Consider the following 25,485-nt stretch of genomic DNA (forward strand, 5'->3'; position numbering starts at 1 on the left):
GAGGACAGCATGAGGAATTTCATGCTGATTCCTATGTCCTACACATATCAGTTCTTTCTCTGAACCAAGATTTATTTAGTTAAAGGACACAATAATAAAAAATTCCACTTTTTACAGCATTTTCCCCACCATTATTTTGGCCCCAAACAGAATCCTGTGGCACACTCAGCCACTACTGCAGGTGCACTGTAAAGGTCCATGTCAAATGAGGTGAACTGTTGTCTTTCATTGTAACTGTTAATAACTTGTTACAGATAACACTTCACTGCATAGAAGAATGAGATTCAACTTTTCTATCAAAATGTGACTTGAGAGTAGTTTATTAGGTTAGTTTTAATAAACTAAACTTCTTGCTTCTAAGTCCACCTTTTTATGTTAGAAACTACTTGAAAATTGTTACTCTGGTGCTGCAACCACTAAAACTTTCCTGCTTTTACCTGTGGCATGCACACAGTGCCCCGGGTAAGCTCTCTGCACAGCTTGCTCACCGGTCGTGGATGCAGTTGCAGCAGCTGGGAATGTCGTAGGGAGAGCTGCCCGTGGAACAGGACACACAGGAGGAGCCCTGGCTGCAGTGCTCCAGCTGCCATGACAGCAGGTTTGTCCCAAAGCCTTGCATCTCTATCATCTCACTGGTGTCTGCAGAAAAACCAAACACGACAGCAGGACATCAGCCTTTTCCCTTCTTTTCTCTACTTCCTTCTGTGCATCCTGATGGTTCATGCTTTACTTCCCAGCAGGCTCTGAACCTCAATTCCAGAAGGAGGAGAGCAGCATCCTCAGAATCACTGCTCTGGGCACAGCTGAACCTGCTGCATGCTGTGCAGGGTCGCTTCCCAGGAAGCCAAATCCCTTCACCATTTCCCCCTCTCTTGCCCATGCACATCCCAGTTCATGTTTCAATAGAGAACAGAGAACAGGGTGCTGCAGTAACAACTGAACTGGCTCTTGTGTAATGCTATGGAAATGCCATTTATGGACAGAAGAGATCCTCTAACCCAACCATCTATTTAATTCAGGCCTCAGAATTTCATTTTGCAGTTCCTGGAATCAGCCATGGAACTGGTGGTCCAGCTAGAGTGAAAGTTGGAGCATGAAAGCAATTAAGACAAACCAAGTCAGTTACTTTCAGAAGATGCTTCTTTCCTCCTCAGAACCAGATCCTAAAATACTCAGCACAAAAGGACAGTTCCAGTCCTGCTAAAGTCCACATCAAGTTTAGGAAAGGATCCTCTGCAGGAATATGGGATCCAACAGTACAATGCAGCTTCCTGAGTTATCCCTGCTCCACCAATTCTATTTGCCTTTTTAACCAGCTTCAAGAAGACAACTCAAAAAATCAGCAGTTCCCTTCAGAATGCTTGGCTTCAGCTCTTCAGCCTTCCCAACTGCCATTTGAGCATGTGGGATTTTTGGTTTATAATAAATAACTGGCCTTTCAGCTCACCCATGATTAAAATTAAGGCAAATACCATGATGTGTGCCATAAAGTATGTCACTAAAATAACATTTATAAGTAAAATCCAGTCCCCTGGGCTGTGCTTTTCAAACAGACATTTGTTGGGTGGTGGGAGGGGCAATTCCAAACCATCTCATGCATTTTAAATCAGGGTAACACAAAGCATTTTAGGAGTGTCTTAGAAAGTGGGCAGAGGTGAGGAAGGAGTGGAGTAAAACCATTTGTTAACAGAAAAAGCACAGGCTCATGCGGAAGCAGTAATGTGTGTTTCATTACAACAGAACAGTGTGATGCAAAAATGCTCTTCACCTTAATTCTTCAGGAAGGAGCTGAATGACCCAGTATTTATTGCAGCTTCTTATTGGGTTCAAATAAAAACTACTGGATAAACAGTTTTAGATAATTTTTTGCCTTCCCTCTACAGACAGAAAAAGTTTTTCAGTTCTAATTTTTTATTATGTTTTTTAGAGAAACAAGGAAAGAACCCCACAGAACCTAAAGATTCAGATGAAAGGTACCTGAATTAGTGAAGAATTAGAGTGAACAGCATCTTTTATTCAATTATAGTGGTGTTATCTGTAACTTCAGCTACATGCAAAAGTCGAGCATGTTGCAAAATGTCAAAGCAGATGGCTGGCAAACCTGCTACAACAGTGTTGTCATTATGGAATGGGGCTGCTGGAGAGACAGGCTAGTCCAGCAGACATAGCCCTAAATCTACCATCCCCTTCAAGACAAAATAAGCAAAAGCAGACACCTGACAGCCATTCTAGTAGGATAACTTAAAATTTCCATCATCTGACTAAAGATTAAATTGTGCTCTTAGACTTTAGACCACAGTGTTGGCCCCTTAAACTGTATGTGGCAGAGTTCTCCCTTCCCATTACTGCCCCACCCAGGCATGATCAGTTATGACACACTAAAACTTCCTAAACCAGCATCTTTTTTCAAGGAGAACACTCTATTTTCAGAGCTTCTTTCCATCCATGCCTTTGAAGAAATCTTTATTAACTTGGTCTGGGCTTTATCAGTTTCCAGGGGCTGCTCCTTGGGGTAAGTGTGTGGGCAGCCTAGAAGAACTGAGGAGGATCTCCTTGAACACCTGTTCATACCCTGTCTAACCAGAACTTGGGCACTGTACAGAGAAACAGGGCAATAAGTGTCTCCTGCAGTCAGTTCCAGCAGACCAGGGCCAACAGCCACTTGGAACCAAAATCACTGCTCCACTAGTTAAAGGTGTAAGAGAAAGCAAGGACTCCTCAGAATCCAGAACTCCACTACTGGATCTCGAATGCATACACTTCTTGAGAATACCAACTTAAATAACCTGTTATGAATTGTTTTAGGAACAGAAATAGATGACAGATTTGTGGAGGGTGGTGGAGAGTCTCACAGCTGATTCTCTGAAGGCCACCCAGCCTATGGATTCAAGTGGAATGAAAGCACTGACCCCAGAAAGGCACTGTATCTCCATACAACCTTCTCTGCACACCTCTGCTACCTCCAAGAGGTGTCCAGAGTGTCCCTGCATACCTGAACCACCCCTGGGCCGACACTGTCCCTCACCACACTCCTGCCCACACAGACACATCCATTCTTGGCCATGTCCAGCACATCACTGCTGTTGCTGCACTAGTTCTGCCCTGATGCTCCAATCCAAGGCTGCCCTCCCCACTCTGTCCATGACCAGCTCATGGAGGGAGAACACAGAGAGCTGTTACACTCCCTCCTTCTTTTGTGAAAACCTGCTCTAGTCTCTGCCCTTTATGAAAGTGGGGCAGGAAACTCTGGGAGGGGGGTTGCCTGCTCAAGCATTACACATGTCAAAGAAGAGGGAAGATGCTGTTCCCATTCCCCATAAGCTGTAAGCCCATTCCCAGCCTCTCTGCACAGTGACCTCCATCTCCAGATCTCACAGCATGAGTGAGATGTTTTTCCCTGTAATAATGCCAACACTGTTGTATGCATCAGTGGAAGGAGCTGCAAGAGAGCTCTGGGACACAGGGGGAGGAGGATAAAAACCTTTCATCCTATTAGGAGCTGTGAGGTTCCGAGAGCAGATCATTGATAGCATTGCGTGTAGCTTATCTTCCTCCTCCTCATCATCGTCAACAGAGGTAGAGCGGCTGGCAGCTAAGTGGTGGTAGTTAATAGTTACTGCTCAAAGAAAATAGTGAAAGAGGAGCATAAGAAGAGAGAACTCAGTTCTGTGGGAAAGCTCAAAAGGACATGGTCAGCAAAGACAAAGGACCTGAATCCTGCCCTCTTCTCGGGGGTACAAGATCCTGTAAATGGGTGTGAAAACTGAGTTTCTGACAGAAAAAAGCATGCTCCACCACACTCAGGCCAGCCTTTGAGTGTGCCCAAGGCTGTGAGAGCACATGTGTCACATTATGGCAAGGGAGGAAGCTCCCAGTGCCTGCAGTAGCCGAGTATGCTTTTCAGCAAAGCTCTGCAGGAATTCCTGGCTCCAACCATGCCCTTATGGAGTGCAGATCTTTGCTCCTCAGCTCGGCCTGGTCCTGCAGACACATAGTACCCCACAGCAGGCACCAGCCCCTCTGCCTGGCACAGGACCCACAAGTCTGTGCTCAGTGTGCCCCTGGACTCTGCAGTCCCCTTAGTCCAGGCAGTTGGTGTGAGCATGGACTTACCTGTGCCAGCCCAGAAGCCCTAACACAGCCTGGCCACCACTGCAGTCCAGCCCCTGGGGTAAGGAGAGTGCAGTGGAGATTCCTGCCTTTTCAGCTGCAGTAAGTCCCAATATGAGCAGAAACTCCAAATCCCCTGTAACCTTTAGGGTCTGATCTTCTGGCTTCTTTGCCAAGGGGAATAAAACCAAACATGCTGTTTGAGAACTAACTCAAATGCCTTCTTTCATGTAAGGAATTTGTATTCACTGATGACATGAGGTGGTTTGGTGCTTGGGAATTCATTCAGTTTCCTTGGAAGGGCCTTTATTTATCCATTGTTAAGTTCTTGCTTTCAAGCCAGGAAAATTTAGCCTAGGGAGTTCTTGGAGTACTTGAAGAGTTGAGTTTATGCTTTTCTTTCCCCTAATAACAATATTATAAGCAAGCAGTGTGGCCAGTAAAAATATCCTCACTTTGGAAGCAAAACTGCTCTTGGCTAGTCAAGCAATCTTTTTGGTTTTAGTTTGCAAGCCCAGGGGAGTATTTTGAAAACTTCCTCTGCAAAACACAGAGTACATACAAATAAAATTCCCCACCTCAACTCCATTCCTAAGATAACAATTCCCACTGCATTAAGGAGATCTAAGCTGTACCTGCTGATCACAATTATCTCTCAGTGAAATTTTGTGATAGGGTTTACCCCTCTGCCCCCACTAAAAACCTGGCTTGCCTGTTACCTCCAGGTACTTCCCAGGATATCACTTCAAGGTTTTCTCAGATGTTTGGTTTGGTTTTTTGTTTGGTCTTTTTAAACAAAGCAGAACAAAGGCACTTACTGTTATCATGTTTGTGTCCAGGATAGATAATTCTGAACACGTAGTCTGTGGATGTGTCCTCAGCTGGCATCTCCTCCAGCTCCACTGATTTGTTGCTGTTCCGTTTTCGAAGCTTTGGAAATACCTTACCCTACACAAAATAATGATACAATGCATTCAGCTATGAGTGACTAACAGAGTACAACAAAGGACTGCAGACGTCTGGCACCCTGAATCTTCAAACTCTCAATGTTGGGAGGACGTGAGGGAGAAAACAGTAGAGTCATATACAGCAGGTGTTCAGGGGTACATTAACATGATTTTCTGTGTACTATTAACCAGCCTTTTCTAGTAATCTATGGGAGCTGGGCACCCCAAGCCTCTGGTAGCAGCTCTGACCCACTCCATCCGAGTCCTGTTCCTATCATTTGGTTGTATTTTGGTACAACAGCAGATTCCAGACTGCTCCATGGGGCAATGAAGGCATGAACAATTTTTATAGATCATAAGAATCAAATGGGACTAAATTGAGTTATTTTGCCTCCCACTTTACTATAAAGCAGCTGGAAAACAATGCTAAGACCTTGTGGATCAGGGACTTCAAGACTAGCCCCACCTACTACAACAGCTCACCAGAAAAGGGAGTACCTTGCCCTGTTGGGACCACAGGGGTGGCTCCAGCTGACCACGAGGCAGGAGACCATTTTCCAGGCAGGACAGGAAGGCGAGGAGGTGCCCTCCTTGGGGGAAGTGCAGCGGAGGCTTCTGAGTTCCATCCTGACTCACCAAGACTAAGGTCCATCTGCTTTCTGCTGCAAAGGAGGACAAGGGGAGTCCACACTGTGACATTAGAACCTCTATTTTCTGCTCTTACCTTCTAAGTAAATTTTATTTGTGATCATCTCTAAGTAGATAAAGCTCTGTAAGACACAGTGTGATCTAGGGATGATCACAGCCTTTAGTCCTAAAGAACCTCAAGATATAACCAAGCTATGACAGACCTCATGCAGTTTTCATCCTCTGTCAGCTGGGATTGCAGAGTTTAAACACTCATCCACACACATCCATAACTAGACAGAGCTGTTCCTGACACTGAGGGGGAAAAAAACATCATTCAAGTGGCTCTCAAGCAAAATATTTAAACTGTCTTCTAAAACTGACTCTTAGTGAAAAAGATCCTTCAGTCCAACTGCAACTCAAATTCGAGTCCAAATAAAATTTCTAAATGTTCCACATGTGCCTTTGCTCTGCAATTCTAGCTCAAGGCTTGTGGTCAGGGACGCAGTGTGAGAGATGTTTCATTCCACATTCTCCGTCCATTGAGCAGAATGGGCTCATGAGCTCTGGATGGTGCGAGGGTGGCAGAGGGTGGCCTGGTTACACCCCTCCCTGCCCCTTTCTACAGGCTGATGATCCCAGTGTAGACAAGGCTGACAGACCTGCTTTCCCCTCCCTCTTTGTTTGTAATGGTCAGTGAATGGGGTTCTGTGCTTACAAAGCCAAAGCTCCCATGTTTAATACCTGCCTCTGACAGCTTCCTGTAAGTGCTGTTCTGCATAGACATTGAGAAAAACCACACACACAGAAAAAAAAAGCATGGAAACCAGGTAACACCTGGAGAAGTGTCACACAGAGGAGCCTTATTGGACCCTTCACTGAAGGCAGCTGAAGAGGAAAAAGTGTTTGTCTCTGTTTGCAACAACCTCCAAACAGGCACCACATAAACTGGCAGCAGCATTAACATTCCCCTGGCAGAAAGGGGCTCTGGGAGGGCCCCAGGAGAGGATGGGTTATGCTTACGTTGCTGATGGCAGTGGATGCAGACAATCTGGCTCAGTGGCACTATCAATGCGTAGTCCCAGTAAACACTGTGAGGGATGGAAAGTGCAGGAAACATTGGTTTTTTTCCATATTCATTAATGTGCTATGAAAAATACACATGAAGTCTTAGAAAAAGAATGGTGTGGATTAAGCATCCGAGAGCACAGTTCTGGGGTTGAAGGAAGCATTCTCTGAGGGGACACACCTGCCTCGTTCAAGACTCTACTCGTTTTTCTACTGAAGCAAAATGCCAAATCCAATGAATAACTGATCTAACAAAAGACAATGATGTTGCAGGTCTCTCTTTTGAGGCTGAGATCAGCCACAGGTGCCCAGTGATTTGGGACCCTCTGAAAGGAAGAACAAGGATTCTAATGATGGAAGTTTGTGTTGAGCCTTTTCTCCTGAACATGTGGAAGAGCAGGATTTAATTTTCCTTTAGAAAAGGCCTTATATCCAAATGCATTACAGGACCCCTGGAAAGTTGCTTCATCTATGACAAAACAGGAACAGAACCCAAGCTGTCCAACACATCAACTCAAGCACTATTCAGAAGCCTTTTTACACTTATGTCATGGTGTGAAGTACACAAGAAACAAACACCATGAATGCTTCCCATCTTTCCTGAGTGCAATTAATACCTTTTCTCCAGCTCTGAATCTCCAAGGGTTCCATTCATCAGCTGGTTTGGAGTCCATTTTAATGTCAAATTATCTGCTGATTGATGAAGGGACAGATATCCAGGAATTGCTTCCAGGTCATCTTTCTGTGCACAGAATCAACAGACAACCAAAATGACTAAAGTGCACAAAGTATCTGCATAAAATATAAGTTCCAGTCTTCCTATGCCCTGTAAGTTCCAGAGGTATATTATCTGGGAACTGCTGAGAGAAACCTTAACAACAAAAGTACTGGTATTTAATATTGGTACTAGAAAGGAGAAAAATCAACACTAAACTTATGAAATACAGTCCAGTATTTTTGTTCCTGCCTACAGGATCACGTCATATTCACACTGGGCAGGCAGTGAAAGCATTTGTCACACTTTAATCAGCATAATAGAGTCAAGCAGGAAGGCAGCACTGTTCTACCCTCACCTACCCCCATGACTTCTCAAGCCACAGCCATTGGCCCAAACTCCACACACTCACCGGCTGGACTAGGACGTTGTTTTTCCCATACAGAAGGTGTGTTCGGGAATTCTGGTGCAGTGACTCCACATACTCCCTTGCTGAAGCAGCAAAGGGATCTTCTGAGGTGCTCCCGCTGGAATGGCGCTTCCGGATCTAGCACAGACACAGACAGGGCCAGGGCAGGTCAGGCAGGACAGGGATCACTGTACTGGCAGTAACCCAGGAACTGCTCCATTTAAACCAGTCTCCACAGAGTGGAACTTCTTGTGGAGGCAGGAGACTTGGCAGAGAAATCACCTGGACTCTACTCAGCCCTGATCACAGCAGCTCAAATTTTTTTGTGAATTATCTGGTCAAATCACAACTCAAAAGCCACAGAACTGAGTGCTGGATCTCAAACTTTTCCACACACAGATAAAGAGGATATTAGGGCCTAAATGGACTTCTGATCTGTGATAAAGGCTCTATTACTGAAGAGAAAGGCTGTTCCAGATTCAGATCTCTCCCTCACGGGGTTGTTTTTATTATCCACCTGTGCCTTAACTCAGAAATAGCTACACAGTAAATACCTACTCCCAGGGCTGGGCGCTTCGAGGGAGAGTCCTGGCGGCCGTGGACTCCCTGGATCCGGTGCCGCTGGACCAGCTCATCGGCCGAAGGGTCTGTCCAGTAGTGGTCAGCTGTCTTCAGCTTGGTGTACTCCAGAGCACAGGGACCAACTAGGAACACAGCCCAGGAGAGAAACCTTCTGAGTCTGTTCAGAAACACACTTGGTCCTTTCCTGCTGGCTGAGCACTGAAGACGAGACTTCCTTCTCCAGCCAAGTGAATATTAATGATCCCTGATCCTACGGGATCACCCCATAATACAGACAACACATATAATAACATATCAGGCCCTATCACTTAGGGCTGTGTCAAAGTATTCCTGTAGGCCACAATACCCTGTCACAGCAGCAGTAGCAGTTACAGTCTGCCAGGAAGCATTCAGTAAAAAGCCATTCCTGTTCTGTTTTCTGGTCCAACCAAAAATTGATAATAAAACCAGATGACCAGTCTGTACTGGGTTCATGAGCAACAAAACAACATCATCTATGTTGCTCTGTAGCTAAACTACGTGTGAGAGATAAAAATCACCTTTTGTAACAGTGTCACATACGAAATGTTTTAAGAAACAATTTATTTTCGTCAGGTTATGAAGTAACTTTGCAAGAACTCACCTAGAAGAGAAGCCAGTATTGGGCCACAAACAGGATCTGCCAGTAAAGCTTCTTTCTCATAATATTTACTAGGAATGAAAAAGCAGAGCTCAGTTAAAAACACTGGTTGGTATTTTTGAAAGCTCTTATCCCTTCTAGTAGCATGAGTCCATTGACACTCTGAATTTAGGGACAGCAGTGTCTGGAATTACCCAGAGATTACCAGTGCATCTCCTCTAAAAGCTCTAATGGAGCTTGACTGGCTCATCCACTGACCACATGAAGAAGTGTTGGGTTGGGTTTGCAGGTAAAGGCTTTTCCAACACAGTATGTCCTGAACTGTTTTGAAAGATCACTAAAATATATGGTAAGAATACTATGGAGAAATTAATGTAGTCTATTTTAGACAACTGCTTTAGAAGTAAATAATCTCCTAAACTGTATCAATAACATTGACTAGATCTCCATGGAGCATAAAAGGAGCCTGGAACAACTAATTCAATAAACCTACACTCCAGACTTCTACATTTAACCAGCTGACCACCACCCCTATGCACATTCTGCCCCTGATCAACTGGGATAATCCCAGGCAAGTCACCTCCTCTCAATATGCTCATTCTGCCTCATTTATTTTTAACTGAACTCTTGAGAGGCAGGAACTTGCCTTGTGCTCAATGTGTTTACCCAGTATATTTGATCTGGGGCTTTGGGCACTATTGCAATATGGAGACAAACAATAACTCTCTGCAAGCAATTTTTTCCATTTTCCACAGAGACAAAACAATCCACACATTCTTAAACACCTCTTGCTGCCTTACAAAACCACACAGCCAAAACATCCAAACACCCACATTTCTTGAATGCCACTGTCCTCTGTGGTCTGTTCACTAGATGGGGCTCAAACTCCAAAGCACCTGCTCCTCCTGCAGGACAGAACAGCTGAAGGAGGTGAACACGGAGCATTTGAGAAGTAATATCACAAAAATGCATGGCAACAAACCTTATGAAGAAATTTGTTTTATTCATTAAACCAGGTTCTCAAAATCACACATTTGCAATTTAGGACCTGATCCCAACTAATCTAAAGGATGGGGAAGGCAGCAAGGTGATCATCTTCAACACACAGTAATGAAAAAATTGAGAGCAAACTCTCCTGACTTGTCTCCTGGTGGATTATATGGAAAAGAAATTTAAAACCCCTTGTGCCCATGTATCTGCAGACACTGAGACAGTGGACTGAAACGCTTTCATTAACTCTGTCTCTGTGACACAGCCAACCCTCCTCTGTCTCTTCTGCACACAGCTCATAAACCAAGCTGGTATTACATATCCCAGAGCAACAGTTTGCTTGAACAGCACAAAGACCTTTCTTCCATTCTCTAGCTTTTTAGTGTGAAGCTACACCATGAAGATAAAGCTGATGACAAGGAAAACAGTAATCCAAACGTGGAAAATACTGTGAAAATAAGTTGCTCTGCCCTAGCTCTCATCCTTGTTCAGACCCCTGGGCTTTGGATGGGCAAGAATGTGTCCCCCAGTGTGGAATGACAAGAGCACCCCCGCAAACAAACTGCAATGGCAGCAGATATACAGGTACCTTTCTGGGACCACATCAAGCTTTAGGGTCCCTCTCTTTATGTTTTATGGGAAATTGTCCCAGTGTGCCCCATAAGTCTTTTGTATCACCAGTTATGGGAGGGTAGGAAGGGTAAGAGTTAAGAGCCACCCCTTGGGAAACAACAGCTGATGCTGGGCAGCAGGAAGCAAGGAGAGAACAGAGATTTGTCTTTTTCTCTTAAGGAGTCCCTGTGGAATACATCCATAAAGCACTGATGCTTTTCTCTGGTTTTGCAAAGGAAGATTCATTTTACACAGAGCTTGACTTTTCTAAAAAGGAAACATGATTCAAAGCACCTGTTTTTACAACCCTAAGGTTTTATGTCATTAACTCCTCCTGTTCTAATTTCCCCTTCTTTCATCTACAAAAGGCATTTTCCTTCCTGACATTCTAAAGCTCCAAAGGGTTATTTTCTGCTCATGACCTATTAGAATACATTCCTGTTCCACTATGGTCTATGTCCTATTAGAATCTGGGCATGTAATATGCTGGAAGTTGGATTTTTTAGCTGATTTCTGGAAAACTGAATGCCTGTTAACATTTTTTGTAAGCCTGAAACACCAGCAGTGATTCAAAACAAAAGTACATTTTTTAATAAATGTCTGTGCAACTGGTTTTCATCTGACCAGAACTCTGCATCACGGAGGTTTGCAGAAGACTTCTGATTAAATCCCTTGTTGCAGATACCTAAAGGCATCAGTCCACCAAATCCCCATGTTACTGCTTCTTTTCTTACCTGCAGTTATCAACAATGTACTGCACAATCTTGTCAAGCACTTTGTCAATCAAGGCTGTCCGAACCCAGATGTGTTTGATGGCCTGGGGAGTCAGGACAGGTGCTTTGCCTGTGGTTGATCCCTGCCTCTTGAGGGGTTCCTGCCCACCTGGCTGATTTTTCCTGCAAAAGGTGATAAAGTAAAAGTAGTCAGAGTTCCAACTGTTTCTCTCACTGAGAGCTCTCCACGTGGGAGGTGTTGGAACACACAGTGTGTATCTGACCAATGCAGTATCTCTGTACAAGCTGTCCACACCACTGTGTTAGTACTCACTGCCTCTGGGGAATGGAGTTCTAGTCAGTCACCACCAGGGATTTCCTGAAAATCACAGCTCTAAGGATTCAGGATGCCTGAGCTCCAAGTTAATTACAGGAGTCCATAAAAATTATCCAGTTCACAGGGAGAGCTTCCTTCTGCACAGCCCTGCACAATGCCTTGGTCTTTGCACTGGGCTGAGAGGGGAACAGTACCCCCTTAATCGTTTTCTCAGAAAATTTCACCCAAGAAACCATGACATCGACAATCTGCAGCAGAAAATCCATGTTCTCAAACAATCCTGTTCATTGCCAGCACTTGGGCTCCCTTTCAGTAAACTGTTCAGTTACAAACAGTAACTACATTCATTTGGGGCTCTTTTGGGCGAGATTTGTAATTCCTCTCTGCATTTACACAGTCCCTAGTCCTCCAGAAGGCCATGATAGCACATCTACAAGGCAAAATACATGACAGCCCTGACATCAGAGCAATTTGAGCGTGTTTAGTTGCATCCTAAACAGGGGCTTTCTTAATCCACAGCCTCAAATCCAATGAGGCTGCTACAGCGCTCCTGTCTCATTTCATACACCCAATGAAGCGAGTCCACCCCCTACAGTGCTCCTCTCTAGCCTCTTTGCTGTGCATATTTTCTACAGCACTTAAATTTTGTGTCTGTTAATAGCTGAAAAAAACACAAAATTTGTTCAAGAAAAACCACAGATTTTAGGTTAATTTGCTCTTTTCTGTTAGAAGACACAGCCAAAGATCTCTGGTGGTTACAGGGGGATTTGTGTGGGCTCTTAACAAGGAGAGGCTGGTGAATTTTCAACAGAAAGCATCTTTCTTCCCAACATTTAACATTACTGTATCAGTAAACATACAATTAAAAGTATATCAAAAACAGATACATACCTGTTAAAAACTACATAACAAAGCCTGAAAATTACAAGTCTAATAAAGACAAATACCAGAAAATGACACAGAATATTAAGTGCTAATTTAAACAACCACCAGTAACTGAAGACTTCACCTAACAAGAAGTTAAGCGCTCTTGGCAAAGCCCTTCCCACAGCAAGTTGATCAGAGGCTAAAAGTTTGTAGGGCTCAGTAGTGCTAAAAGCTCCTTAGGGCTCAGTAGTGCCTACAAAGTGAAGAAAGAACATGATCCTGTCCTGAGCTTACAGGACAAGACACTCATCCCACAGGCTCACACACTGTGACTCCATTAGCAGAACCATATGGAAAATTTTAATTGCACTACTCACCAGCAGCAAGAAATTTAAGACTTCCAGTAATCTCAAGTCCTTGACTCCAGCACGAATTCTGTTGTGCTCAAGTCCAGCATGTACTTAACAGCTTTCCTATATCATCCTTCCTCCCAGCAGTCTTTGTATCCATTAACATAACTATTCCTAGCATGGTAGCCACAAATCTGTCACTGGTTTGGCAGGAGCATGCCAAAACAGCTTTTCCAGTAGTCTGCTCTTTGGTTTCTCTTTCCACCCACTCTCTTCCCACTAACAGTCCAAGCTGGTCCACCATACCCCAACTGTGAGCCCTCTGTGAAATCACCAGCAATTAGTCATTTCTGTTGCTGTGTGGGCTGGGTGTGCTGCTCTGCTGCACTGAGAAGCAAAGTGAAACACCAAAGCCCCAGTTCCCCACCTCTGTCCCTTTGCTCACTGCCAGTTTCAACAAACACAAACACCTTCCTTATTGTCACAGACATTAATGAGACACATGGCGCAGACAGGCCCCTCTGCATTCACCAAGCAGTCTGTGTGTCCCCACATGCTGCACACACACACACTTGGATGAATTCTGATGATAAACAGACCTCCCCCTCACCTGCTCTCCACCTGCTGCTGCAGCTCCTGCACCTTCTTGCACACGTCTCCAGCTACAGGACATGTCTTGCCCACCTTGGTGAAGAGCGCGGCCACCTTGTCAGTGCGCAGGAATCCCGCAGCCCTGCGCTTCAGCATGTGCAGGAGACACGCCTCCACCACACCTGTGGGACAGGGGGACAAGGAGAGAACGTTATGGCCTCCTCCTCAGTCAGTGCCACCTGCTCGCTCCGCCGGGCAGGAACAGAGACAGACAGACAGACAGACAGGAACTTAAAATCAGATGATGCCAGCATGTGTCTAATCTGCAACTAGAAGCACCTTGTAAGGTACAGATAATAGAAGTATGTGAGTGAACCGAAATCCTCCAGTATATTCACCCCACTTTACACATCACAAACTCTCAGAACCACACTGTAACACACCCTGATGGCACAGTAAAGCCCTGCACTATGTCAGCCTCGCAAGATTACAGCAGAAATCTGTTCAGCTCTCATTTAACCTGCTGCAAGGAAGAGAAACAAAAGAAATACAAATTAAAAAAAAATAACAAACCAAAACAAAAAATAAGCCTTTCCTGTATATCGGCTTTCGAAGTGAGACTGCAGATGACTCACACAGTCAACACTGCCCATAGAAAGGGGCGAAGGAGAACAGAGAGATTCATTCACAGGGAAGGGAAGACCCAGCTGCAGTGCCAGGTGTGCCCAGCACAGCCCACGCAGGCAGGGCAGCCCTCACGGGGTCCGTGTGAGCAGTGAGCTCTCCTGTGCTGGCTGGCAGCAGGGCAGCCCGCAGGGAAACCACAGCTCCAATTGCCACATGAAACGTTCACTACAGTAACACATGGCTCTCCATCTGCTCTGATAGTCTCTGCCTCTCGCCCAACACTCGGTGGCTCATTTTGAGAGAAGGAAGCTTTTTGTTGCACTTTACACCCAACACTGTCAGGTGCTGAGCATTTCCTGAAGACTCCTTACTGTACCTGAAGGCTCCAAATCCCATAATACCTGAATGCCTGCATCGGAAAAACACCTGTTCACACTGCTCTGGCTCTGAAAACTAACCTGAGTCCCAGGCAAGGATGAAGGGCATGCAGAAACACCTGCCTAGAGGGTCCTGCCTGGGTTGAACCCAGAGGAGCCTTACCCCAGGAGCAGCAAAAACCAGTGTCTCTGAGATGCCATATGACAGAAAGGGGCAGTGCCAGTGGCCTCAGTTGGGGCAGATTCCTGCTCTCCCCAGACATGAGCTCTATGGCATCAGACACAGCCCCTGAGCAGTAGGTCGGACACTGCTGCCCATGCTGGTGCACTTCCAACCAGAACTACTGCCCCAGAAGACACCTTCCCATGAAGCACAGCAGTGTGTCTGTGGCACTGTTCCCTGGAAGGAGGACTGGGACACACAGGCACATCTCTGCGTGACTCCTCTCAGCAATCAGCTTATACCAGAAACCTCTGCAATCAAAGGACATCTGTGGGTGGCAGAGGCAGTGCCTGTCGTCTGACACAAGCAGGATCCCCGCACTGCCGCCATCTCCGAAGCCAGGCTGGCTCCGCTCTGAGGCAAAGGTGCATCTGTGCCCAGGACACCGCAGAGCTGTCGGGGCAGCAGCCCCCAAGGGCTTACACAGCACCAGGAGAACACAGTGACAGCAGCATGGGATGTTCTTCACATCACAGTCTAGCTCCCGTCTAGCAACCATCACAACAGCTCTTAACCCAGCAACTGTTTTGCTCTGCCTTTCAATCAGAAATAAAGAAAAAGAAAAAAGAGAAGCAGCTTTCCAGATGCCTGGAGCAACACAGCGATAATTGGTTCCAAATCTTAAATGAAGCAACCTGCCTTTAAAAATAACTGCAAAGAAGAGCATTGCTGTTGCTTAGGAAACAGGCTCTCTTCCCACCTGCACTGCTTTTTTTATTTCTTTAAAACAATAAAATATTAATGAAACAAATTTTGTGAAAAGCACAGCAGGCACAGCTTTAATTATTAATAAATGCTGCAGCTGCCACTGAGGGTAATTTCCACGGTGACTGCCTCTAAAGCCCCAATATTTAATTAGTCCGTTGTGACATTTCTCATCACAAGGATTTGGGTAACATCAGTCCCCAGTTGTCTGTAACACACATAGGGTTCTTTGAAAGGGGAGAGACACTGAGCTTCGCTGCTGGATTGCCTCACGATGTTCCACGGGATGAGAGATTCATGCATGTCCAGTTCTCTGTGTAAGGCACCCTCAGACTGGGGTGCAGACTACAGCCCAGCCTGTGTGACCCTCAGGGCACTTCATTCTCCTCCACTTCAACCCCCAATTGAGACTAACAGCACTATTCCACAACAGCTGAATTTACACTGACATCTGACTTGATCAGAATGTTCTGTCAAACACAACATGGCTTTTATCCAGTTAAACTACAAAACCTCCAAGGAGGGTAGCACATCTTTCGACAGAGGTGCCATCCCATTTCAACCCAGGGGATGTCCCCTCAGCAGCACAGGACAGCAGGAAGGCCTCTCTCCAGCACAGTGAGCAGCACAAGGGTGGCACAGCACAGTAGCCAGCGACCAGCTGCTTGGCAGAGACCACAGAGCTTTCCCGTGGCTCTGTGTCCAAGGCAGGCACTGATCTCACTGCACCTTGCCAGCACTGCCCACAGCCAAGCTCAATCAGAAAGGAAACTTAACACATCCTGAACAAACTGGGAGAAGAGAAGAGTCAGCTCAAGCTGCAAAATCTTTTAAAAGATGTGAGATGACCTTGGCAGTGGTGCTTTTTGAACAACCAAAAATAGGTAATCCCATGGAGTCACAAAGCTCAGACTGCTGCCTAAAGAGATAACACACAAACCACTTCGGGGGTTATAGCTCAAAACCTTTGGGACAGGGAAATGAAGTTATTTATCCATTTTAAAGCAAGGGAACCATTTTTCCCTCTTTGGAATCTGACACTCTGAAAGGACATAAAAAGAGATGATTTAGCTATTTCTGGAAGGACTGACAACATCAGAAAGGCATCAACAGGTGGTTTTGTGTACACACAGGTAGTTTGTGCACACATACACATGCTTTTGGCTATAGGTATGTGTGCACACAGGTCAATAACTACTGTGAGCTCTCTGAGGACAGCCCAGTGTGATCCAAGCCTGGCTTTGGTCACTGTACCTACCACAAACACAGACAAAACTCACCAGATAAAAAAGCAGCAACTCATTACACACAAATTGAAAGAGCAGCACTGCACTGGGAATAAATCAGCACATCTCAGATAATTCCCTTGTATGGTTCCATTGACAGCAGCCATCTAAAAATTCATTAACTCCAGCCAGTTTTGAGGAACATTCCCTGCAGTATCCACTGTTGAATTTAATTAAGTGCAGATATATTATTGATTTACAGCTCAAATCATCACGGTGCCCACCAAGCTTTGTAAAATGTCACTTTTTTATGACTTTACCAAAGCTAATTCTTGCAGAGTCAGATGAACAAGTTCGGTTTTCTCCTTTTTTTGCCTCTATGAAAATCTTAACATGACTTAATGGAGTATGAAATGAGAGCTCTGGGGCTGGAAGGGTGGTGAGCAGAGAAAAGAATGCCTGTGGAAGGATAATTTATGGGGTATATTTAGTAGATGAGATTTTCCTTAGACAGGAAGAAATACTGCAGCTAAATACCTTGTTTTCATGGAAACTGCACAGGGAATCGAATTCATGAGGCTGAAGAAATTAAGAAGTGAAGAGAGGAGGATGATAAAGAAGCCATCAAATGCTCGCTATCTCCAGCTGCTGTTGGTTTACCCAGCTAACCACAGGTCTGCCCAGTCTGACAGCAGTTTCACTGCCAAGTTCAGCATGCTGTGTCACTGAGAAGGGAGCAGTGACCAGGTGAGACCCAGCTTGTCCTTTGTGTCAGCCCAGCAGCAAAGGACTGCAGAGGAGATACCCAGATGTGCTCCTTTGCCCTTGTCACCTGCGCTGAAGCTACTTGTGTTTGGTTCTGCCACATAACACCCCATGTTCAGCAATTCCCTAGAAAATAAAAAAGTATCTACATGGACAATCCTCAGTTCTAAGGATAGCTCTGGCTGGGAAACATCAGGGCTGGAAGCTGGTGATTGCTCCCCCCCTTAAAATCCTAACCATTAAGCTTCAAGGATCTCAGTAACCTTCAGGAAATGGAAGTGTTTCCATTAAACACTGTTAAGGGTAAATAAAAAGTACTGAGGTTTCTCTAAATATTGAAAATGATCCAATTTATGGCCCAGGATTAAAGCAAAATACTTAACAGAGTTCTCTAAAAAGCACAAGAGATTATATTACACTTCTCAAACTAAAAACACGTGAGTTAAAGTTTAATTTCATATCAGAGCTAATATTCACTCTCTCTCTATATTTCTCCCCTCTACAGAACACCACTCATTACTTGAAGCAACATCTTTAGAGCACAATCAAAAACCTTTTAAATTTGTGTGAAGTAATATCTGCCTCTGCCCACTTATGATCATCTCTGGTACTCTCTTTGGGCTAATGTGTTTATCAAGTGAGGCAGAATCTCTGTAAACTATTTTTTAAGCATTATTCATCACCAAAAATGTTTGTTTTCCAAATAGGACCAGTAATACAGTCAGTGTTTTGTTTGTAAGAGACGTGCATTTCAACAGCAGATTAACTACATTTTTAAAAAAATATCCGTGCTGAGGTTAGAAAGCCAAAGAATTAAGATGATAAACTGTCAGGATGAACAATGGTTATTTACATCTGTTTCTACAAAAGTTGCATTTCTGTGAGTTAAGGAAAAAAGAAAGACAGAAAACAGAATTCTTCATTTTCTGTCAAACCTATGAGCATTGGTGCTATTTAAAAGCCTCATGGGAATCATGTTAAAAAACTAAAGCATAAGATGTCTTTTCCTACGGGGCTGATTTCAGAAGTGGAAGGCTGCCATTCCAACTGAACATGATGGGAACACCTCACTGTGTGGACACTCAGGACACTCCACAAATGATGTCCAGAACACCTCCATGTCAATCTCCAGTTCCTTTCATCTGTCAGAACTTTGGTGCCATATTTTAAACAGGAGGCAGGAAAAGGGCTTCTATCAGGAACTTATTTCTCACCATAAAAGCCAACAAAAAGATTTTCACACATTTCTGCCTTACACAATTTTATTGCAAGTTGCAGCTATTGGATATCCTCCTGAAAGCTGCACCCTCTTGAAGCAAGCAATTAGACATGAATCTCTGGGTAAGAAATGTACTTAAGAAACACACTTCTATTCCTCAGCTGATTTTAATTTCCTGTCATGAACTTTAATCCAGCCTTGTAATTTAGGGCCATGAAGGCAAAGATTTCTGACTCATGATTTTTCATTGCTTGGGGCTGGCAATCGTGACGTTTGGTGACTCTGATAATTGCTTGGAATTCAGGTCCTGAAGAGAAAAAAACAGAACATGAGCTCCAGCATCATGCAGTCATTGGCTCCTAATTAGATCTTCTCTTTCAAACGCAATTAACTTTGTGCAAAATGGGGTAACAAGTCATCATACAACCAGTGAAGAAAACAGTTGCACAACTAACCACATTGTTGTGGCTAACCCTTGTGCCCATGAGCAGTGGAGGTTGTTGACCAGCACGGCTGGGCACTCCTGCAGCTCAGACACCAATCCATCCCCCAAATACCCTGCATACCTGGTCTCCAGGAGTCACCAGCTACATTCATGCTCAAAGGATTCCTGGTTTTCCACTGCCAGCTTTCACAGAGACTCATCCATGACTTCAGCTGAAGCTGTTTGATTGTGTTTCTTCAAACATTTACAGGCCCTGAAACTTCAGATCTTACCTGATGTCAACTAAGCACATGGCTCCAGAAAATGCAGCCACAGTTGCTTTCCTACTGTCTCCCACTTCCAGAATGAATGGGATACTCATCTGCTTTAGGAAGCTGGGAAGTAACTGTTCAACTGGTGGAAAGAAAGTCCAGTCTTAGTGTTTTGCACATTAACTGCAATCCTGTTATACACTGAATTGGTTCTAAAATGTGAAGAGGACCCAAGAGTCTGTTCTGTTTCTCAGAACACACCAGTCTTTTCACTGTGAACAGATCCCGACTGACTCAGAGCTATTCCAAATAACAATCCCCTCTACTTATTTTCCAAGAAGGAAGCATCTTACACTGATGATTATCCAAGCATAGGTGCCCCAGGGCTCTGCGAAAGCAAACTGCAATGGATGGATACAGGGCCCACACACCAGGTCTCCTTTGAATGTGGGATTAGCCTGAAGCACAGACATCTCAGAAGCACTTGTGAATGACAGTTCTCTTTGCTCTGCTTTCAGGAACAATAAATGCTCATGCAGTCCTGATGTAGACAGACACTGTAGGAGGTTGAGAGCAAAAGCACCAACATGAGACACCAATGCCAGCTCAGGAGTGCTTCACAGATACAGCCATTTCATCCTCAGGCTGGAGTCCAGCTCAGACCACCCACAACCTGGCCCGAGTCAAGACCATGTTCAAGTCTCGCTGACTGAAAGAAACTCAGGGAAGCTGAAGGAGCTGCTGCACAACTGAGAGGAGCACATGAGAGAAACTGTACTGAGAAGTAGTAGTATGATAATATTTACCTACCACCTGGCACATTGGGTTTAGAGATGTGGAAATCACCCACAAAGGAAAGGAAGGATGCTGCAGGGCTGGCCAGGGGCACTCACAGCACTGCATGGCTGCTGCATGGAGCTGTTCATGCATGGACCTCCTCACCCACACATCCACCTCTCCAACCATCCATCCATCCATCCATCCATCTCCTCACCTATCCATTTACCTCCTCACACACCCTCCTCAACCACTGTGTCCAGCAACTGCCAAAGGTTTCACAGTCAGCTGCTTCCAGACAAGACTGGACTGGCAGGTGGGCAAGTCACCCCTCAGCTCATGTTCAGGTGTCCCTTCCCTCGGGTTGGCAGGTGCAGGTGTGAGCTGAAAGCCCTGAGCCTGTCTCTCCAATGTATTACACACACAGAGAAAGCATCACTCCAAGGACTGCTCACAAATGGGGATTTATTACAGCCCAAGCTCCCCTGTGCAGCCACCACATCCTTCTTGTGCTGAAAGGCTGCACACATGACTAAACACAGTCACAGATCACCTACAAACACCTTCAATTAATATTCAGATCCAGCTCTGCAGTCAAAACCTCTCCCCTTTCCCAACACATGACTGGACAGATCATGACATGGGTTTTGTTCTTTTTTTTATATTTATATTAAAATACAGCATTATCCAGAAAAACCCAGTCATTTTCATCAGTTAATAAGAGAAGAAAAGCAATATGCATAATGGGAATGGAAACAACAAAAGCTGAGGTTAAGGCAGCTCAGTCAAGGGGACTGGCTCATCCCCCAGGCTGAGCCAGACAAGCTCCCTCAGCTCATCTAGGAGAGACTCTCTGCTCCTCTTTTCTGCTTGTGGAATTGCAGGTTCTGCAGCAGGACCCTCAACAAATCTAACAAGATAGAACAGTAACATAACACTCAGAAACAGAAAATTTTCTGCTTGTGTTTGAAAGGGGGAAAATGTTTTTGGTCTGTAAATCTGATCCAGATAGAACACAGTTTTAGAATAGAATTGGAAGGCAAAGGTAATCCAATGACACTGAGGTAAAGAAAAAATAAATACTTCCAAATTACTCTGAAGTGAAGGACTGTAACCAACATTGAGGGTAAATCAAACAATATTAGTAACTGGAGATGGGAAGCAACAGCACACAGCAGGTATCCAAAGTATACCAAAAAAGCTACACAAAATATCAAAAAACCAAAAAGTAGATAGGAGATCTGTTGTTTTCTTTGAAATGAGAGTCTCAATATCTTACAGGATTTGAGTTCAGATTCAGGAACAGGAAAGGACCAGGTGATGCCCCTGCAATAAATCCATCCCTGGCCTCACACAGCTCCAGTGCAAACCCCCAGGATAGTGGTGAAAACTCCCAACTCCCTCCCCTCCATTCACATCCCAAGGGACATGTGCAATGCAATGCAGACCTGCCATCCTCAAAAGAAGGTTCACTAGAAGCCCCAAGCACAACATTAAATACCGTTCTGCAGCTCAGAATCAGAACTGGCCTCCTCAGTTCAACCACAAAGAGATTCTGTACATTTTAATTAACGGATTTAATTACTGGTAGAGGATTCATTATTCAGGCAAAAAAAGGTTTACATGCAGTTCATCCCTTCCCTAATTTGAACTGAAATCTCATTGAAAAACCAAGTTCTGCATTTTTGACAGTGCCCAAGTTACTATTTTCACTCATGTTTAGTGCCAACCTTCACCCAAAACACAGTAACTACATTCCCTTTGCCAAGCAGACATGCTGGATTTACATCTAAAGAACACACACTTCAATAGCAACAAATCCCAGCTCTCAATAATCCACCTGAAGTCTATGGCAATTAGCCTACAGTGTGGGAATTCAGGATTATTTCCTTCAATGCACTCAAAATATTCACTCGAAGAAAACAAACTGCTGAGACTGCTTTCAAACTATATATTGAAAACATAAAGAACATCACACAGGTGGATAAAGCATGTTCCAGTGCTGTATGGAGCTGACTTAAGTTTTTCAGTTGCTTAAAGCAGCATGTTACTGTCACACCTAAAGATGGACAACTATGCAGAAAAGGCTTAGCAAAGTGCAGGTACTTTTTGGACGAACACAGCAAGCACAATGCACTGAACTGTAAACCCTGTAAACACACTTCAGGTAACTGCAGAGACAAAGAAAAGCTTCCTTTTTCTTCACCCTTTCCCTTAGAAGTGTAGAAGCTGCAAAGAGCTGGTGTTCCTGGCGAGAACACCTGCAGCCACAGAAGCTTCAGGCACACTGGTGGAAGGAGGGATGCAGGAGGAGGCTCAGCACTCTCTGCCGCAGAGACAGCTCAGCTGAGCGAGGCCCCACGTCAGCGATGTCAGCTGCCGTTCCCAAGGAAACGTCTCCACATAACCCAGGCTGGAAACATCCACGTCCAGCTCCTGACAGAAGCACCGGTCACTGGAGATGCCACACACAGCTGTGGCACTGCACTGTACCCCGACGGGACACACACCACCAGTGAACTCTCCCCACAGCAACCAGCAGCCCAAAGGAGTGAGGAATTTCTGTCCCACCGTGGCACATCAGCCATGCTGCAGAGTCCAAACTGAGCACCACAGAGCTATACCTTCTGAGAATCAGATGGGATGGAACAGCCCTTGGGATGTCACTGGGTTGAGAAGAAACAGAGAACCCCCTGCACTTCCAACAAGGATGAAAATGTCAGCAATGCTTTCAGCCATCCAGGACCTGGGGCAGCCAGGAAATGTTCAGTTACTGATGCAGACAGACCTTGAAAATCAACTATCATGTATTTAAGAGACTCTTGCTAAACTCAGCCTTGCAGGAGAGTAAAATGATTCACAAGAATTCTATATTTATAACAAGATTCACTGAAAATGACTCATATACTGAGCCAATCGAATTTTAAATAGAAAGGAAAAACCTCCTGAAGAGGCACATGAAACCAGAGTGGGGGAGGGAAGAGAACTGCACACCCAGGAGAGCTCCAGCCAGGAGGTGTTAGCCAAAACTACTGGAAGGGAATTCTCCATTCAATCAGCCAAAGTGAAAACAGAATATTCAGCTTCACCTGCTTCTGGCTTAGAGTTAATTAAAGCCTACGTTCAAAGCAGCGGCAGGCTAGAGTCCTTCCTTAGGACAGGTAGGATTGCTGGGCAACAATGAGGCAGCTCATGGAGTTATTAGCTCTTCAGACCCTGAAGAATTCAGAACACAAAACCAACTGGAATCACAGTGGGAGGGAGAGAGACATATGAAGAAGACTTTACAGTATTCCTAATTTTGGCCAAGCAGTTTAACAGAAATAGCTGCCTTACACCAACATGGTAGCCCAGCTTCCAGAACAGGATTTCAGGAAAAGGGAGCAGACAGACCACTCTGGGGGTTCTCTGCATCACACGGGCAACCTGTAGCAAGGGCACTGGCTCAGGGATCCTGCACGTTTTCCTGTCTTGGGACCACTTCCCACAGTTACTTTTTCTTCTCAGTGTAGTACAAACATGCAGTAGCTATAAGGGCAATATTTAACACAATCACAAACTCAGTGGAAGAGACAGCTACAGTCTGCACTAACAGCAATAAAACCTTAGCCAGAAAACATGGCCAACTTTTGCATTCCTGCATGGAACATGTAGGATGAATCAGTGCTCCTGAGCTGTAAGTCAAAGATAACTTGCAAACAGCAACAGGCTAATGAAGCACAGCCAAGCAAATTGGAACTTCAATGGGTCTGGAATATCACTTTCAGGAAAGGTTACTATTCTCTGACTTTGGCTGTCAGTAACATGTGTTGATTCTTACTTGTCTTTATAGCACACTTAGTTCCAAAGCCAAATCCAACTTCCATTCTGCTTAACCTCTGCTGCCATCACACCTAACTGGCAGGCTTGGCTGCAAACGCTCTGCTCTGGGAAACTCCGCAGTGTTGGGATTATGGCTGTTCTCCAATCACTTCATTCATCGCTCCCAGCTGTCTTCCCTTTGAAGCACGAGGAGAAAGCCAAGAATCCCCAGGCCAATAAACACATTTACAATTGCACATAGCTTTAATTCTCTGCAGGATCTTGCTGTGATGTTTCTCCACACACTAAGTCTGGTTAACAGTGTTACAGTTTTGTTTGCCCTAGTAAATTATGAGTTAGATTTCAGAACTGTTGATTTCAACAATTCCTTCTCAGGCACTGAATGCAGTGGTTGTCTCCAAAGGAGCAGTCGGTGTGAGCTTTCTGGACCTGACCTCTACTGAGAATCCAGTGCTAAACTATCCTTTATCCACCACCATCCATCATCTCCACACCTATCAATCTAAGTCCACAGGGAACAGGCAAACCACTACCAAATTTGAGAATTTATTCAGACTTGGATCAATTCACAGACTTCTGAACACCAGCTGCTCTTGGTGTACACAATGTAGAACATTATTTGTACTATCTATCTATTTTCTTTCTAATTCTTGGTAATGCAACTTCCAAACTATAACCTTAAGGAAAAGTACCCAGTGCCTCACTGATTATATTAAAAATATGCCAGAATGTCCACAAAGTCAAAGCCCAGACCTCGAGGTCTCCAGGTCTGGAGACAATTTATGTAGTGCAGAATTTATGTAGTGCAGAATTTGGAACAGAGGGGAGAGCACAAAAGTGTTGTGAAGACCTGGAACACTGGCCAATTAGTCAGTGGCACAATGCTGGCTGGAAAACTCACTGAGATTTTCATTGCTTCTCTTCTGCTTAAGCAGACAACAGCTCTTTCAATGCTTTTTTTGAGCTGGATTCTGTCACCTGTCTTCAAAATGAGACACCTTATTCTCCAAACACGTTGAGACAACATAGAGAACAAAGTATTTTCAGCTGGAAGGTGGCCTGATTTTAACCCACACCTGTAAAAACTTCACCTTTTGTCAAGTGTTCTCTGGGATGTGTCTTACCTCCAAATACACATCATTTAATGTACTAGTGGTTCCTGGTAAATCACCTGTTATTTTGGCCTTGTACTTGGATAATGACATTTTAGTAGGGATTACTTTTTAATTTGTAATGCACACACACATGCAGCAAACATAGTGAAAAGGTGGCATGGGCCTGAACACCATGATTTCCAATATCTAAATCCCTGCATTTACTTCTGACAGCAGAGAAAACACATTTCTAGAGGACAGGTAAGGTCAGGCAGTGTTAGCCCTTCCATGTGACATTTACCACACAAGGCGATGATGTGACTGCTGTCTTCATGGACAAACTTCCGGGTGACAGCTTCTTCCATGATCTGCTTTACCTGAAATGAATAGAGAGAAACGCTTGTATGATCCCAACAC

General features: G+C 44.6%; 1 protein-coding gene across 6 annotated transcripts in view; it reads right to left on the reverse strand.

The window, feature by feature from the left end:
* The window catches only part of SGSM2 (small G protein signaling modulator 2), a 45,377-nt gene that overhangs the window by 12,812 nt on the left and 7,080 nt on the right, over positions 1–25,485 (reverse strand). For 3 of the 6 annotated variants that reach the window (XR_011699534.1, XM_071574997.1, XM_071574995.1), the window contains exons 2-13: positions 25,370–25,445; positions 13,557–13,719; positions 11,414–11,575; positions 9,081–9,148; positions 8,435–8,580; positions 7,880–8,014; positions 7,370–7,494; positions 6,708–6,775; positions 5,556–5,719; positions 4,929–5,058; positions 3,482–3,616; positions 489–639 (exon numbers count right to left, since the gene is read on the reverse strand). Coding sequence is in view for 5 of the 6 variants with exons in the window: in XM_071574997.1 (XP_071431098.1) it covers positions 489–639; positions 3,482–3,616; positions 4,929–5,058; positions 5,556–5,719; positions 6,708–6,775; positions 7,370–7,494; positions 7,880–8,014; positions 8,435–8,580; positions 9,081–9,148; positions 11,414–11,575; positions 13,557–13,719; positions 25,370–25,445 (1,523 nt within the window). In the remaining variant the exon portion in view is untranslated. The remainder of the gene's footprint in view (positions 1–488; positions 640–3,481; positions 3,617–4,928; positions 5,059–5,555; positions 5,720–6,707; positions 6,776–7,369; positions 7,495–7,879; positions 8,015–8,434; positions 8,581–9,080; positions 9,149–11,413; positions 11,576–13,556; positions 13,720–25,369; positions 25,446–25,485) is intronic. The other 3 variants (XM_071574996.1, XM_071574999.1, XM_071574998.1) reach the window with 3 other exon arrangements.

Source organism: Pithys albifrons, chromosome 21 (assembly GCF_047495875.1).
Source record: "Pithys albifrons albifrons isolate INPA30051 chromosome 21, PitAlb_v1, whole genome shotgun sequence".
In the NCBI taxonomy this organism is placed as follows: Eukaryota; Metazoa; Chordata; class Aves; order Passeriformes; family Thamnophilidae; genus Pithys; species Pithys albifrons.